The sequence below is a fragment of the Spermophilus citellus genome (genome assembly GCF_964194105.1).
Source record: "Spermophilus citellus genome assembly, chromosome: 5".
NCBI lineage: Eukaryota > Metazoa > Chordata > Mammalia > Rodentia > Sciuridae > Spermophilus > Spermophilus citellus.
Window position 1 is genome coordinate 68,644,622 of NC_138186.1, and position 16,893 is coordinate 68,661,514.

The window sequence follows — 16,893 nt, forward strand, 5'->3', positions numbered from 1 at the left end:
ACACATCAAAAAGGTTCCATGTCAGGGCACAGCAGCTGCCTGAGAGGGAAAAGCAGGTGTAAAACCCTAACAAAGGATTAGAAGTAGCTTTGATAGCTTGCTGAGTTGTGTGCACGTGCTAGCCAGTATTGGTAAGGGGTGTGTGCGTGTGTGTGTGTGTGTGTGTGTGCGTGCGCGCGTGCACGCCCGCGTGCGTGCAGGTCAGCCTGGTAGGTACTATAGAATAAGGAAAAGCCAGAATTCAGCACCACAGATGCAGGGGTTCTTACCTTGCATCTTGGGGATAAGAGGGAAAACATACAGATAATTTGAAAAAACACCTGGACTTCTATTCACGTGAAATATGCCTAATCTCAGGGGCAGAAGGTACATGAGATTGTTACATCTGCTATAAGAGCACAGATTTACTCTTGTAAGGCTGAGTAATACAAGCCAAGTTTCTCTTCTATAACTTGGAATTTTATTTCTGAATCTCCACCGCTGACTGTGACATAAGGTAACACCTACTAAGTTAATAAGCAAATGTTTTTTAAAATGCTTGCCATAAAAGCCTACATTTTCAAACTAAAGCATACCATTATTCAAATACACTTCATATCAGGGATTTGTGGACTTTTCCTGAAAATAAACAGTAAGAGTAAATGAGATAATTAAAATACTTTTTTCTTTTGATTTGCATTAATGTATATGCAAAGATGAACAAGTCCATATTAGTTCTACATTTTAAACTCACTTTCACAGTTTTAAAAGTGAGATTTAGGGCTGGAATTGTAGCTCAGTGGTACAGCACTTGCCTAGCAAGTGTGAGGCACTGGGTTTAATCCTCAGCACCACATTAAAAAAATAAACAAAATTAAGTTATAAAAAAAGTAAAATTTAGTTCCTTCCTTTCACCAAGTTTTAATGTTTTGGTGTTTCTCCTTTCCTTTTCCTTTCTCCTTTCTTTCAAGACTTCTTACTGTCCCCTTTAAATGACTGCTCATTTTCCTTTTATCAACCCAGATATTGTCAAGGCCACTATGAATTTATGCCATGGAGTTAAACAAATAAAAATACCAATGAATACTTATTTACATTGAAAATATGTAGAGATTCAGGAAGGCAAATAAAGACTGATAGTCATGATCCCTCACACGGGTGGCTCTACCTCCTGGAACATTTCTCAAAAATGAGGGACTCAACTGGCTTCCTAATCTCTTCAGTTCATTCTGTTTTAAAACTCCATGACTTCCCTTCCACATCTTAGTAGTAATGTAGCAGAAATGCCAAGTGAAAACAGAAAAATGTGGAGCTAAAATGAAATTCAAAATTCGACAAAGGCCGAACTACGATGGCATTACTGATGGGTTTATGTATGTATAAAAACAAAGTCAGACAAAAATCAAAAGTAATTATCATCTAACTTGGAGAAGCAGGGTTTACTTTCAACCCAGGCATATTTGATCAGGATATGTTTTTATAAACTTGATTTTAATATAAGGAACCTATTGCTTATCTATTACCCTTTTATGGACTCTAAATTATTTTAGAGTTAAAAGTGTGATTTTTTTTCTCTGTACACTTAAAAAAAAATCTGTATATTCAGTACTTAGACACTGCTCAAAGTCTTCTATGGTTCTTGCTAAGATGCCAGAGGAAAATCTGAATTTTCTATTAGAAAATTTTCAGAACACCCCAGTCTACTCAGCTGCATACAACAGTAATTTATATACCAGGGAAGCATCTGTTTGAAAGAGGTTAAATTGTGCAGTTATAGCTATATCACCAGGGCTTGAGAAATCTAAGGCAAACATGTAAGTTCTCTAAGATTTAATCATCTTAAATATTTTTTCTCCAGAATATTATATGCATAAGAATAAACTTTATAAAACTCTCTTAAAGAAGTAGCTATCATCAATTACAGGAGAGTTTGCTCTGAAGAACCTGAGGGCTTGCTGTGGTTTTGTCCCTTGAGCACTGAGAGCTGTGCCCAGCGCTGGGGCCAGGAGTCGCTCCTGTGCACTTCCCCTGCCTCCAATCCTGCCATCTCCATCCTGGAGGCTAATTAAACTGCCTTCATTCTAGAATAGGATAGAAAAAAGCAGAAAGGGGGTTGTAAGCATTTCTTGGGAGTGTCAAGCAAAAAAGCAATGCTAGTAGCCATCTACCATTCTAGTTGAAAAATCTATACCTTATGAAATACATGGGAGAAGGAGCCATGGAACTCACAGCTGTGGCACCTCTGATGATCAAATACAGTGTTTCCCACTAGCTCCTCCACCTGCACCCACCCTATCCTCCTCTTCAGTACTCCTTAGAGCATTAAAGCCATAATAAAAGCTTAAAGACTTAAACTGGAGTGAATGTGTTTCTTCTATGTATGTATGGCTTTGTTCTCCACCCAAGAGAACTTAGCAATAGGTTAGTGTTATAAGCTGAAAAGTGTGGAAGCCTCTTCTAAAAAAAGTGTTCACAAATTGTGCTTACCACTGGAGGGTCAGTTATCTTCCCCACTTTAGCTTTACAGGCTGAATTATTATCCCTTGAAAAATATGGAGAACTGAAGTACTGATGGGTAAGCTACAACGTTTACCTCATGTACCATCAGGTCTGATTTTCAACATTCCAGTCGTGTAAAAGGAATAACGGGGCCTGAACTCACAGACCATTCAAAACCTAAACGTGGATGTGATCATCCACTTTTCTGAGCGCTTAAAAACAAACAAACAAAAAAACCTGAGATTTGAGAAGTTATCAGATCACAACAGAGGCTGAACTACAACAAAACTTATCAAACAAAAGTACCACCCACTTCCTTCCTCCTCCATCTCCACATAAACAAGCACTTAAGTGCTTAATAATAAAATGCACATAGATCTGATTTCACATTTTGTTCATTTTCCACTCTTTATTTTTTGCTTGCCTGAGAGTATTTTTGAAAATATTTATTTTACCTCTGAATATCACATGAAACATAAACAATGAAAGAATCAATAGCAAAAACTTCCATTTTATGTATTTTAGAAGACATCTGGATAAACAACTCTGGCATTTTGAAAAATCAATTTTAAAGAATATTCAGAATGCATTAATATACTTACTGGCTGGTTCTCTCCCTACCACCTATTTAAGGATACAACTCAGAATAGCAATGCAAGTGAAAGGAAGCATATATCAACCTTTGACCTACCTCACAGAACATGTAGAGAGACAGCAACGTGAGTCCAAGGTTATACACCACTAAGATTCCCCGGCAAGAGAATGGCTGTTTATTCTTCATGTATTTTGGTCCCAACCATACAATTAGTAAATAAATGACAGTGCAGACAAAGGTAGGTATGTAATTGTCCAGAAGAAACCATCCTTTTACTCTGGTATCTGAAAAACAAAAGAAAAATATTTAGTGGTTAATAAGGTAGATATAAAAATAACTGCAACTTTCAAAACATTGAGGAAAAAGAAAAACCTCTAACCACAATTCTATAAGTCACCCCCACCCATACACATATACACTACTTTTGTTTTTTGGGGCATGCTGGGAATTGACGCCAGGCCTTGTGCATGCTAGGCAAGTGCCTCCTACTTAGTTACATCCCCAACCCAAAGTCACCTAATATTAATAATGCCCCCAATCCTGACAAAGCAAAAAGGAGGTACAATATACACAAGGTGAAGCTCCTTTTTATATGTTCTGAATAATAAGGTGCATGTTTTGTGGGGGTTTTTTGCTAAGTCAAATATTTATAAAAATATGCTTTGCAAAAAAATCTAAAAGCAAACTCGGAGGATACCATATTTCCCATTGACTGGATTAGCTATATTTGTAGAATTACACATGGAATCAAAAAATCCAAGAAATGGCAGTCTGAACTCCAGTTCTTCGTGTCAGCAAGAATGCCCCATTATGTGCAGACCCAGAAAACAAGCCATTTAGCTAGAGTAGTGACTGCCCCTGATTAGAAAGGCAGCATCTGCCATTAACACAGTGGTCAAAGGAGTGGACAAAGATGAAAAACACAGGAAACATGCTGGTGATGCAGCCATGATCAGATGAGGGCTATTTAAGATATTTAAGGAGCTATTTGAGGAGGAGCTTGAGAGAAGACCTACATGATTCAAGGGAGCTACTGAAATAGGAGAGACCTCTCCCTCTTCTACCCCGATTCCCAGGCTAGAACAGGGAGGGAAAAGAAAACCAGGCCCAAGTAGCTGCCCACAACAAAGGGGCTGATGGCTGGACAGGGAACTAACTGCCAAGCTTTCTCTCCTGCAGACACCCTGTACCTTCCCAGTGTTTCTCTCATGCTTCTCAGAGATGCTCCCTCCACATCCCCCCAATAGTTATGCTAGGAGGGTGGAGGGGTTAGTGTCAGGACTACAGAAGTGGTGGTTCAGAGAAGTCCTTCAGAGGAGGCAGGCCCCAGAGACCTCAATAAGGGAACTGTTAACACCTCAGCCTCCAGAACAGCTGGGATTACAGGGTTGCACCAATGCACCAGCCTATTTATGGTTTTTCTGTAAATCTTTATGTGAACCTAAAGGGTTCAGAAATAGAGACATTAAAATAGGGGATTATAGATAACATTAAAAGAAGGCAATATAGAATTGATTTACTATCTAAAAGATAACGAAGGCTAAGGAGTCTAACAAGTGAATTTGAGTGCATGTACTCTCCTCTGACAAAGTGAAAGAACATGAAAAGACCTTAAGGGCCGTGGATATAGCTCAGTGACATAGTGCTTGCCTAGCAAACAAAGGTCCTGGGTTTGATCAATAGTTTGTGTGTGTGTGTGTGTGTGTGTGTGTACGCGTGTATTTGGTGCAGTGGCACATGCCTGTGGTCCTAGCACTCAGGAGAAGTTAACGCAAAAGGATCACTTGATACCAGGAGTTCAAGGCCAGCTTAGCCTCAATAAATAAATGAACAGCCCTTAAAATTGTGAAAGCAGAAGAATTTTAACTCCCTTCTGCAGCAGTGCATTTCGGAAACCAGTTCTTTTAGAGATTCACAAGAATTGAGAGCAGCATACTACCGTAATGGTGAACACTGTGGTGTTCTCAAGCTATAAGCTTTGTAACCTAATTTGATCTCCAGCTGAAGCAGCAGAAGGCCACCCACGGCAGCTGTGTCTCCCCCTGGAGTCAGGGGAACTTCCACAAATGCTGAGGACTTCGCCAAGCCCCTAGCTACCCAGGCTAAAGTTTGGTCTTTTACAGAAAATGCTAATGCTTTCTAGAATCACCTCATGCAATATTTACAAGTGGCTATAATGGGCACAGGGGTCAGGTAGGGGAGCAAAATCAAAACCACCTTACCTCGGGGGCCCAGCAAGGCCTTGAAATAGGTACTGAGTGATGCATCAAAATGTTCCATTTTAAAACCTATTAAGAAGGAGAAAAAAAGTCATTGATCAGTCTCTCCTCAAAATGCTTTTTGTATAGCAGTTTCTCATAAAAGAAGAAGAACAAATTATTTTCAAAGACTATGTGATGGACAAGGTTAAATTTCCCATGTTAAAACAAGAGTTTTCTTTTTAACACCCCAAAGAAACTTATGTGTTAGTTCTAATTTGAAAATCAAAAGGAAAGACACAATCTTGCTAATTCACTTTATAAATGAAGCGCCAGTTTTCTGAACTTTTCTCGGTTCCATAAAAACTCTTCCCGTGAAGGAGAAAAGAGTGGAAATGGATTTAAAGGTGGCAGACAGAGACATCCAGATCTGTCTGGGCAGGAGCCTGTGCTCACACAACAGGGACAGGAAGGCTTGCCCGGGAATGGAATGCCACAGGGAGAAGAGGTGTGGAGGGGCAGTGTCCTCACTTGTCACTTCTGTTAATTATTATCTCAAAACACTTCAAGTCTACAGTTAAAAAAAAAAATAAAAATATTAAACACTGAAAAAGAGGGTTAAAAATCTCATCACTTTCCTTCAACCTAATCCCTCCGCTCCAGTCAGAACAGCTTCCAGAGACAGTTCCCTTTTTGAACAAATGGGTCATGCTAAATGGGTGTTTTTGTAATTTTGGGTTGCAACCCATTAGCAAATGACCAAATCGACTTAGTATTAAAAATAATCTGATCATAACAGAGAACCAAAATGCTTTGCCCTTAGTGAGAATGAATAAATATTATCTCATAAATATGACTTAGTTTTACTGTGTCAAACTTTTAAATGCCACATATTCAATTGTGATGTAAAATATATTCTTACTATGGGGAGGTCACAGTTTAACAACTTAGAAAAGCACTGTTGTCTATAGAACTGAATATAGTACTTGTTTTTTGTTTTTTGTTTTTTTTTTTTTTTTTGCTTGGTAAAATATCTTGGAGATAGTAGTTGTATATCTACCTCCATCTTCTAAGATTCTGTAGTTCTTGCATTTTCTTCTCACTTAGGATTTACATTTAGAGAGTAGCCAAGCATCTTCATGTGCAAATTGCTTAGACTGTCTTTATTACATTTAGGATTTGCTTGGATTTACTTTATTAAATTTAGGAAACATGTACATTCAAATTTCTCAGCCATTCCTCTTATACAACCACCACCAATACTATAACTTTCAAGAGTAAAAGTATATGATTTTTTTATATATAAAAAAATCAGTTTTTTTGTTTTGCTTTGTTTTTGTTTTTTCAACTAAACTGTTAATCATTTAGTGATACTTCTCTTCCTTGGCTTGCAACAATGAAGCACATGTATTTTTGGATAATTTCAAAATAAACTACTTTATTCATGAAATTATCTGGTGGTTTTAGTAATTTACAATTAAGCCAATCCAGCCTGGATGGGATGCAGAGAGAGGGGAAACAGGGATGTCACTGTGAAAGCAACAGCTACCTGGGTTCTGTCCTGAAGGGACCTCGGGAGGTTGTGACTCCCTCACGCTGTGGCCAGAATCCAAGAAAGCACCAGCTCCCACACACCCAGGGCAGTCACCTTTGTCCCTCATAGTTATACACTCGGTCCCTTCTGAAATAAAGGCCATGAGTACTGGACTGGATAACTGGCAGGTGAGCTCCTTGCTGGAGACAAATTTACCTTCTTCTAAGAGGTTTTAAATCTAGATCTTATTACCTGGTAGGTAGTTCTGCTGTTTAATAATGGGTCACCCTGCAGGTACAATAGTCAGGCATTAAGGCCGGATGGGTGTTAAGCAGGAACAAAGGTATAACTAGCTGGCAGATGAGTGGTTTCATGCTGGGACCTTTATCTGACAGCTAGGCATTGAAACCTGTTTTTTTCCTACTTACTGGCAATGTGGCTTTGGACAAGTTATTTAAACTCCTATCTGTAAAATATGGAAAATAGTGACTGTTTCCAAGATTAAGATGATCAAATGATTTAATACAATAAGACCCTTAAAGTGGTGCCTGGCATATATTAAGCCTGTGTTTCTTACTGAACATCTGCCATAGGACCAACTCCATGATGAACACCGTCAGCCATCCGTGGCTGTCCATGCTGCTTTGCAGCAGCCCTGCTGGCTGGCATTCTGAGCTGAAATCATTATCCTGTGCACTATGGATGGTTAACTTGTCCCTGGTCAATTTCCATTACATGGCACCAGTGAACCCCCATCATTATGACAACCCACAATATACTCTTCTAAATCTTAACACACTCCTAGGGAAACAGCAATGGAAGGTAAGGGGAGCTGTTAATATCTCAGAAAAGGAATTTGCCAGCAAGAGACATTCTCTAAACATGAATGGCAGGGCTAAAATGAATACACTAATTACACATGTAAATGTCAAGCATCTACTGTGTATTTCGAAGGATTGCCAAATAGGGATAAACACAAACGAGCATACCTGGCCACCTAGAACAAGTGAGAGGTTCAGAAGAGAAGCCAGAAGCCATAAATCAAAAGCAAAATCCAATTTGTAAAATGAGTAGATGTTAGAATGATCTAAAAGAATAGAAACTGCATATCTGCATTTAATACCATGCTGTAAGAATAAATTCAAATAAAGGACTTTGGAATCTAACACCAGGAATATACCTAACAAAAATAATAAGGGCGTCATTCATTGCATTTTTTAACTAAGGGGCCTTTCAGAGGGTTGCAACCAGTTTCAGTTTCTATGTATGGAGAAATATACATAAGAGTATAGAAAAGCTGGAAATAAGAGGGAAGAAATGTTTGAAAATAATGGAATTTGGCTTGGGAGACAGGTAAAAGAACATCAGTGGTCTGGGACAAAATTAAGGCCCAGGAATTGCTACACATGACCCACTATTACAAGGACAGCAGCCTAGGACAGAGACCAGTTTGAGAATTTAGGCTAACATCATGCCTCCAGAAAAGCAGCTTGATTAAACATAAGGTAAAACTTCAGTCCAAGAGCACTGGACCTAGCAGCAGGCAATCACAAGAGACTGTGGAATTTAGTATTTGGAGATATTGAAGAGTCCTGTGACAAGCCATCTGTCCTGAATAATCTGAGTCTAAATCCATCTTGAATAGAGGCCCTGCAGAAGCTAGTGAACACAGGAGCAGTTTTTTGTCTTTATAAAGTGGAATGTCTTTACTACAAAAGCACATGCAAGACACGACTTTGCCAGAAACAGCAAATCTGTTCTTAGACTGCATTTCTTCTCAGTGTGAGAATTCTCTTGGATTTTCAGAACTTTTCAAAATCAAGTTTAGGAACATATTGAAAAAGCAGCGAAACATTCTTTAAAAGAAAAGATATGTAGAAAACAACAATGATTTTTAGAGCTGAAATGTCCATGATGCAAAGGGAGAAAGGTGGGTGATGGTGGTCCTTGGAACACAGGCCCCTAATCAGTAGCATCTTCACCCATGAACCACAGGCCTGATTCCGGGCTGGACATGGATATGTTAAATATTTTCTCCAGGGACTGGGGATGTAGCTCAGTGGTACAGTGCTTGCCTAGCATTCATGAGGCTCTGGGTTCAATCCCCACTACCACCAAAAAAAAAAAAAAAAAAAAAAAAAAAATTTTTTTTTCCCTCCAAACTCTCCCTGCTATATGCCTTCAACTGCAAATGTACTATATTCTTCTCAGGCAAGGTTGTTTTTTTTAATACAAGTTACCAAAAGATACCTTCACTAAAGGTTTCTCTGTTATCATTTACCCAGCACAATGTCATGTTTTTGTCCAGCAGTCACAGATCTCAACAATAGGTCTTCACTTTTTCATTCATACCAACACTTTCCAAGTGCGTACACCATATAACAGGATTGAGACCCTAAGGCCCTGAGAGATACAGCAGACAACAAATCAAAATTAAGGCTGTAAGGAAAAGAAGTACACAGAAAGAAGAAAAAAACGTATACAGTACCCCCACACACACACAATTTCAGTTACAGTTACTCACAGTCCAAAAATATTGAATACAAAAATCTAGAAACAATTCCTAAATTTTAAATTACATGAATGATGAGTAGCATGATAAAAATCTCACACCATTTCCCCTATTCAGGATAGGATGTGAATCACCTTTTGTTCAGGGTATCCATGCTGTATATGCTACCTGCCCATTAGTCACTTGGTAGCCCTCTCGGATATCACATTGACTGTCAAATTATCGTGGTGCCTTGTGTTCAAGTAGCCCTTTGTAATAATGGCCCTAAAAATAGAAAGTTTGAATATAAAAAATAGAAGTTTGAATATAAAAACCAGAAGCCATAAAGTTCTTCCTTTAAGTGAAAAGGTGAAAGTTTATCCTAGTATATATGCATAGGAAAAAACATAGCATCTATAGTATTTCACACTATATGTAGCTTCAGGTCATTTTAGGTCATGGAATGTCTGTCCTGTGGAAAAGGGGGGACTTGCTATATTAATTATAGACAGAAACACACACATACATGTGAAATAATTGCTAGTAAGAAAAATAAAGCAGGGTAAAGGGAATGAAATGAATCATGGAGTAGGTATTTATTTTAGAAAGTGTGGTTACAGAAGGTTGCCCAGAGAAGGTGGGAACAGAGCAAAGACCTGAATGGCAAGAGAAGCCATGTGTCTATTAAGAGAAAGGGTGATCCATTCAGAGGGATGTATAAGCGCAATAGCCCTGAGGCCAGGACATGTTTGGCCACAACAGGGGTGGGGGCTCTGCTTAAGCGGACAGTTGCAGACCACACCCTGCAAAAAGCATATGGCCCATGGGCTGGGAACAGAAGAGAGTGCCAATCCTTAACTGCTCACATTGCCTCTGCTCCTCACCCTCCTGGCTACAGCCTGCCTGCCAACAACGTGCCCTTTCCATTCTCATCTCCCTTGCTGAGTGTCATCTGTTGTGCCACATGAACAGTACAAAAGGTCTAGGCAAATGAATTCTTCATAGGTAGGCTGGGCTGGCCTGCTCTGCTGGGTAAATTGGGCACTTGCTGAGTGGCCTGTGGGTTAACCTACACTCTTTTGTACTTTTCTAAAGGCATGGGAGGCAAAGAGCCCTGCAAAGTCCTTGACGATTTGCCTAGTGATCTTGAACTGTGAGAACAGCCCAGCCCGCTTAGCACAAGATGCCCAATCACAATGCCAGGTGTGCAGCCTGCCTGACTGCCACAGGCAGGCTGTGTGGGTTTGTGACATCACTTCTCAAAAACCCTTCTCACCCTACAGGCAGCCTGAGTGCTCTGAGCTAAGTGGGAACACAGCTGGCTCTGTACAATTGTTCCAACAGGGACCAAACCCAAGCACTGAGCTGGAAAAGGAGCTTTGGTCCTATATGCAGCAGCAGAATAGGCCATTCTTTGATCTGGCTGGTTCTCCACAAACTGACAGGAAAAGAGAGCATGACTGAGGGAGGTCAGCACTAGACCCTGCTGACACAAAGCTCACGTATCACTTCTTTTTAACTAAGAGTCCCCGACCTTCATTAAACCTAAGGAGTTTCCCAGAATTATAGGTCACAACAGGGCGTAACAAGATCCATTTTTCAAGACTCCAACTATAATAGCATCCCAAAGCTATTCACTAGTTCAAAAACCACACACAGAAAATGATGATAAAGAAAACAGAGTAAGGGCAGGCAAACTAGAATAGAATTCCTTTTTTTTTTCCTACCTATTTTCCCAAAAGACACTCTTTGTTGAGAGCCACTTCCCACTATAAAATTCTGAAATATTTTTGGTAACTCTGCAACTATATTATAATTGTGTCTTGTTTCAGTATCTCACTATAGAAAATTAGGATTGAGACTAGCCACTGCCTTATAAACTACCTTATATTTAAAGAACAGCTGAAAAAGGAGGGGAGAGTGAAAGGGTTCAGCACACCTTCACCTAAATCAACCTCATCATCTACTCGTTCTGTGGCCTCCACCAAGTTCCTGAGACATGTATTGTCTTAGAATTTAAGGATCTTTTAAGACTGAACTAGAGAGAAAGATCAGAATCACCACTGTGATTCTGTGTGGTGACTGAAAAACAGCATGAAAAACAGGAACCTGGAAATACTAAACACAAAAGGGCAAAAACAAATCCCCTAAAGACAGCCCGGCTCGTATGGAAAATCTATCACCTGTGCCCACCCTCCATGCACCCACCGATTGCCCCTCCAAGTGCAGTATATGCCTAAGTGAATCATGTAGGAGGTTAAATAAACGCCAGCACTCACTCCCAAGTAATACCAAACTCGATACTGGAAGCATGCTTGAAAAACCACACTATAGCACAATAAGCTTTATAGCCAGTCAGTCCCCTCCTCTTTTCTTCTTGTGAGCTCCCAAGGACAACAAAAAAGTGAGGAGATGGGGTGAATGACAGGTCAGGACAGAGTGAGTTACTGCCCTAGCAGTTCTCAACATGAAGCATCTGTCTCTATGAGAATGCAAATGCTGAGCCTCTTGGCCATTTCTATCTAGTGCAGGGGAAAGTGAGAAGGCTGCCCCAACCTTGCAAATGAAAAGTACTGGGATCCTGAGGTAAATCTGTTTATAAAAACAGAAACACACACACACACACACACACGTATGTATACACATGTATACATATATATATGTGTGTGTGTCAAAGAGTTGTTATATGAATCATAATAAAGAAAGGTAACTTCCTAAATCCACAACAAAGCCAATTGCTGTCTCGAATCCAGTGAAGATGTTTGGGGTCAGGCCTTGGTTCATCTGGCTGCAAAGGCAACACTAGCAGGTGGAAGTGAGTCAGCTTTGAAAGCTTCTCTTCCTGTGAAATCAGTCAAGTCACATTTCTTTTGGTTTTAAAATAGAAGTCTATTGTCTAAGCATAACTTCCCATTGGAGGCTTTGTTATTTTATTGAATCGGTAAGATTTGGTCTAAAAAATGAGTCAGCCGAGCTGAGTTTACAAACCCATGAGCTGGAAGAAGACAGCCTGTAATGTCCTGCCGGTTCTCTTTTCTCATGCCCATCCATCCCTTTTAACAGTCAACTTGTTAAGCAGGCATGGGAACACTTTTCAAGTTGGCTGCCAATTACACAGAATAACAAAAAATTAAATGGTACTTTAACTTGGTAGTCACAACCCTGTTTCTTGAATTTAAAAAGGTTTTCTAGGTTGGGGAAAATCAGCTCTCAAGTAAAAGGAGAAAAATAACCACCTTGCTCAGAAATGTTAAAATACAAAAGACTGTAAGAGAAAGAACATATACACGTACTAATGAGTTTTCAGATATCTCTCTAAAATGCTGGCATTTAAATAAATGATAATGCTGGATCAAATCTTGGCTCCAGAAAATAACTGCTGTATCAACAGTGGTACCTCAGATATTCTACGGTCATTCCAATAATCTATGAACCTCTGCTTATTTTTTTCCCCCTGTAGAATTCTTATATGTCCTAATCTCCATTCCAAGGGCACAAAAAACTCTCATTAATGCTTTGAAGAAGTCTTTTTTTACCTACCATACATTACACATGGAGAAAAAGCCTTCTTTGGGGTCTCATATAAAGTAAATGCAAAAGTGGGGACACCAATGATATGTTCTTCAAAGCACTGCCACAAGTCAACCCAAGGGTAAAAAGGTAGAACTTCTTATTCTATAATGGATGATTTGGGGGAAAGTTTTATATGTTGCAACCATCAGTATTCCCTTCTACCAAAGTGAGATTAAACAGGTCAAAAGAGAAGCCTCTAATACCTGCTCCTTGGCTACCACTAATTAAAAACTACTATTTCAGGGGCTGGGGGTGTAGCTCAGCTGTACAGTGCTTTCCTAGTATGTGTGCAGCCCTGGGTTTGATCCTCAGCACTTCAACAATGACCAAAAAAAAAAAAAAAAAAAACTCTCAACTTTCATTGGAGAAGGATGTTATTTTAAAGCAATTGAGAGTCACTCTAGTAATTAAATCATCTGTGGTCCGTCCTTTCTGCTCTGTCTTCACTTCCATCCTTTCTCCTTTCTCCAAGGGCACATTAGGAGTGACAAAGCCCCATTTCTGTGTCTCCTTGTAGCTGTGCGCCTGGACCATTCATCTGGCCCACAGCAACTTCCACTCTGATGTGACCCGGATACTTCTGATTCAGGTATTAGGGAACATACTCTACACCCTCCTTGATTAAAGTCCAAACTTGTCAAGGGTCAGGGCTCCTAACTGTTCTGAGTATAGTGATTGTCCATGAGTGATAATACAAATGCAGGGATACAACTGCTATTTCAAAATAAAAAGGAGGAAAACAGCACACCTAACCTACAATGGTAGCTTCCTAAAACTAAATCCTAGTTATAGGACTAAATCCTAGTTATAGAGAGCATTTGCTCAGGTAGAACATCCTCAATGCTAGGGATCTAAAAATGCTCTTATCTACTACATGACCAGCAAAGGCATTTTACAAAGTGGAAACAATTAAAAACTATGAAGAAAAATACACCCTTCAAAATTCAAGGGAACATCTTTCCAACTCAAAGAGAGATTTTTCTTTCCTAGTCTTGAAAGGCAATATATAAATGCACCTGATCTAAGAAACTCAAGAGAATTTTTTCAGCAATGGAATGGGGATACTAATATGATATTATTATAACATTATTCTAGGGGAATTTTTATTCATAGCTAAAGTACAGAATGTACCTTCAAGTTCAAAGTTTTCCCCTAACTCTTGGCAGGGTTTAACCTTTAGAACATGGACCTCCAACAAAACAAGCTAGTCAACCAATAACTGGGGTGGGGAGGGTTGTTACTGGACAAAATTACTTACCATAAAAGTACCAACTTAATTTTCATTTGAAACCAAAGAATTAAGAACTAGTGATAATTTTTGCTTAGACAAAGCAGCACATTCTGTCCTGTTTGGAAAAACACACACAGAATGCTCTCTGCTGGAGAGTGAGACTGGACTTAGAACTTGGCTCCTATATAACTTTGCTGACAGTAACTAATTAATGCCTGTAAGGCTGCAGTGAAATAAGGTAAAAGATGCTTCCAGGGTGGGGATCCAGTCATCCCTGTGACTGATTTTATTTTCTGTGTTCTCTAGGATTTCTAGAATGACTGCTCTTCATGCTACTTTTGAAAGGCAGTTGACTCAAAAAGTTAACAAATATTTAATGAGTGACTACCACATAAGGACATGACCTCTGCTCTCCTGAAATTTGTAGTAGTAAGCAATATACAAAGATACCTGAGTCAATCATATTTGAATAGTACTGGTTAGAAGCATACAGTCTGGAGCTGGCTAGCCTGAGTTCAGATCCCTACCCCACCACTTCCAGCTGTGTGACCTTGGGCAATTTATTTAATCTTTTTGTGCCATAGTTTCCTAGTTTGTAAGATGAGGGTATTGTAGTACCTTCTTCAAGTGACTAAATGACTTAATATATGTAAAATGCTTAGAATATTGCATTCCACACAGTAAATGCAGAAAAAAACATCATCATCATCATCATCAACATCACAAATATTTTTGAATTGATCAATTTCACATTCATATTTTATGAAGTGTTTTGCTAGGCCATAAATTGGAGTTCTGTACAAGGTCAAGGGCAATTGAAGCTTGCCGATATCCATATCTCATAGCCTGTTCTTCTACATGGAAGCACATGCTATAATGATGCTTGTGAGTCATGGGATTTGAAAGAAACTCTAGAAAAATTCTAGAATGTTAAGGGGATGCTGAATTCTCTGTGAATTCTCTTTGAGTGCCAGTGCACACCAGTGTCCACTCACCCACAATATGAACCTAGGTCTCCTCCTCTACAATTTACCACTCTTAAAATAGTCCCTGCAGTTTTCAAGGGCATGTCTTCATGTATATTTTGTTAAGATGGTAACAATATGTATTAGTATTATTTGAATACAAACAGCTTTCCCTTTGAGAATAAGACATCAGCATAATTTAAAATAACATTACCAGGCTTTTAAACCATACAAAACAAAAACCAGTTGTGTTCACCTAAAATAGTAATAGAGGCATTAGAAATCTCTGTAACTAAGACCTAGTTAGGAGGAAAAAGGCCTCATTTTCATACTCCCACCTTCACTTTTACTATATCTCAATCAGTGATAAAATTCCAGGCTTATTAGCTTTAAGTGTTGTGATTATAAGTTATAATGCAATTTTCTGTCCTTTATCCACAACCCCCATTAGGCTCCAAGCTCTTCAATGGGGCACTTCTGGCATTCCCATTTGTATCTCCAGACAGCATGGAACTGTACATGACATTGTGCATTCTGATTGAAACCACAAATGAATGAAGAGTGAATGAATGCCTTCACAGCTTTCTAGAGTTTCATATCAATGTTTTTCAGATGTGGTTACATCTCAGAATCACCTAGGAGCTTTAAAATACATAGATTTCTGTAGCCCACCCCTAGAACCTTTGATTTAATACCTAAAGGCTGAGAAATTTATTTGTTTTTAAAGTTCCTCAGGTAATTCTGAGGCACAATCTGCTTTGGGAACCACTGAGATATTTATGTATATATTTGGGCTTTTGCACTCAAACAAAATCCCCTGCAGCTCTTGAAGTTCTGTTACCTAGACAGTGTCCATGTTATACTGACAAAAGTCTTAGATACTAGGAGCATGGTCAAAAGGACAAGCTATTTTTTATTCAACAAATTGTTACAATTCCTTATATGCTCTAACTTCACCAGCTGAGAGTGAAAGGGAATCATTTCTTTTCAAACCATGCCTCAATATGAAATAAAACCCTGTCAAGGTAGAGACCAATTCTCATACTTTTCAAACACTGAGTCACATGGTACACATCACATGTAAACAGCGTCCATTAAGACTCTAGTGCCAGGTCTTCCTCTGATTTGGAATGTTGTAAAAATGCCACTGTGAGGAGGAGGAACCTCTAACACCTGTCACCACCTCCTGAGACAGGCATCAGTGGTAGTCATGTCTGTAAAGCTCTGGGAAGGCAGGGAACCTATCAATCTTGCTCTCTGTTAATTCCCAGCAGCTGTTCCTGGTACGCAGAAGGAATTCAGTAACTACTTGTTTAATCATACTAAACTGGGGCAGGATGGGACACTGCTGGGCTGCCACCACCAATGGCACATGGTTGGTCATAGTCAAATTGTGTACACTATTGGATGGAGGCAAGGTAGACAACAGGAGGAAGAATCTGGACACTGGCTGACACACATGGATTCGGGCTGTTTCCATCCATCCTAAGCTGAGCCACCCACTATTATGCTGTTTCATTACCTGGACTGGATGAGCTCAGGCTTTCTTCATGTGAACTGGGTATCTATGGAAGGCTGCCTTTGTGATACTCCCCAGTGACTTCTCCTCTTGACCCTGGGTTGTATATGTGACCAACAGAACACAGCAAAGGAATATAGATCACCTTTGGCATTAGGTGATTGAATGCTGTGGTTTCTGTCTTGGTCAGCCCTGTGTTTCTGTTTCTCCGTCACTGGCTCTGAGAGACACCAGTCCCGCAGAGAAGTCAATGTGGCAAGAAACAGGCCTTCTGCCAACAGCCACCAAGTGAGCTTAGATGCAGGTCCT

At 39.5% G+C, this 16,893-nt stretch overlaps 1 protein-coding gene across 2 annotated transcripts in view; it reads right to left on the reverse strand.

Annotated features, from left to right (window-relative positions):
- ELOVL5 (ELOVL fatty acid elongase 5) overlaps window positions 1–16,893 on the reverse strand; it is a 73,029-nt gene that overhangs the window by 20,256 nt on the left and 35,880 nt on the right. For both annotated transcript variants that reach the window (XM_081295226.1, XM_081295227.1), the window contains exons 2-3: window positions 5,296–5,361; window positions 3,170–3,357 (exon numbers count right to left, since the gene is read on the reverse strand). In XM_081295226.1, the coding sequence (XP_081151352.1) occupies window positions 3,170–3,357; window positions 5,296–5,353 (246 nt within the window). In that variant the 5' untranslated portion in view covers window positions 5,354–5,361. The remainder of the gene's footprint in view (window positions 1–3,169; window positions 3,358–5,295; window positions 5,362–16,893) is intronic.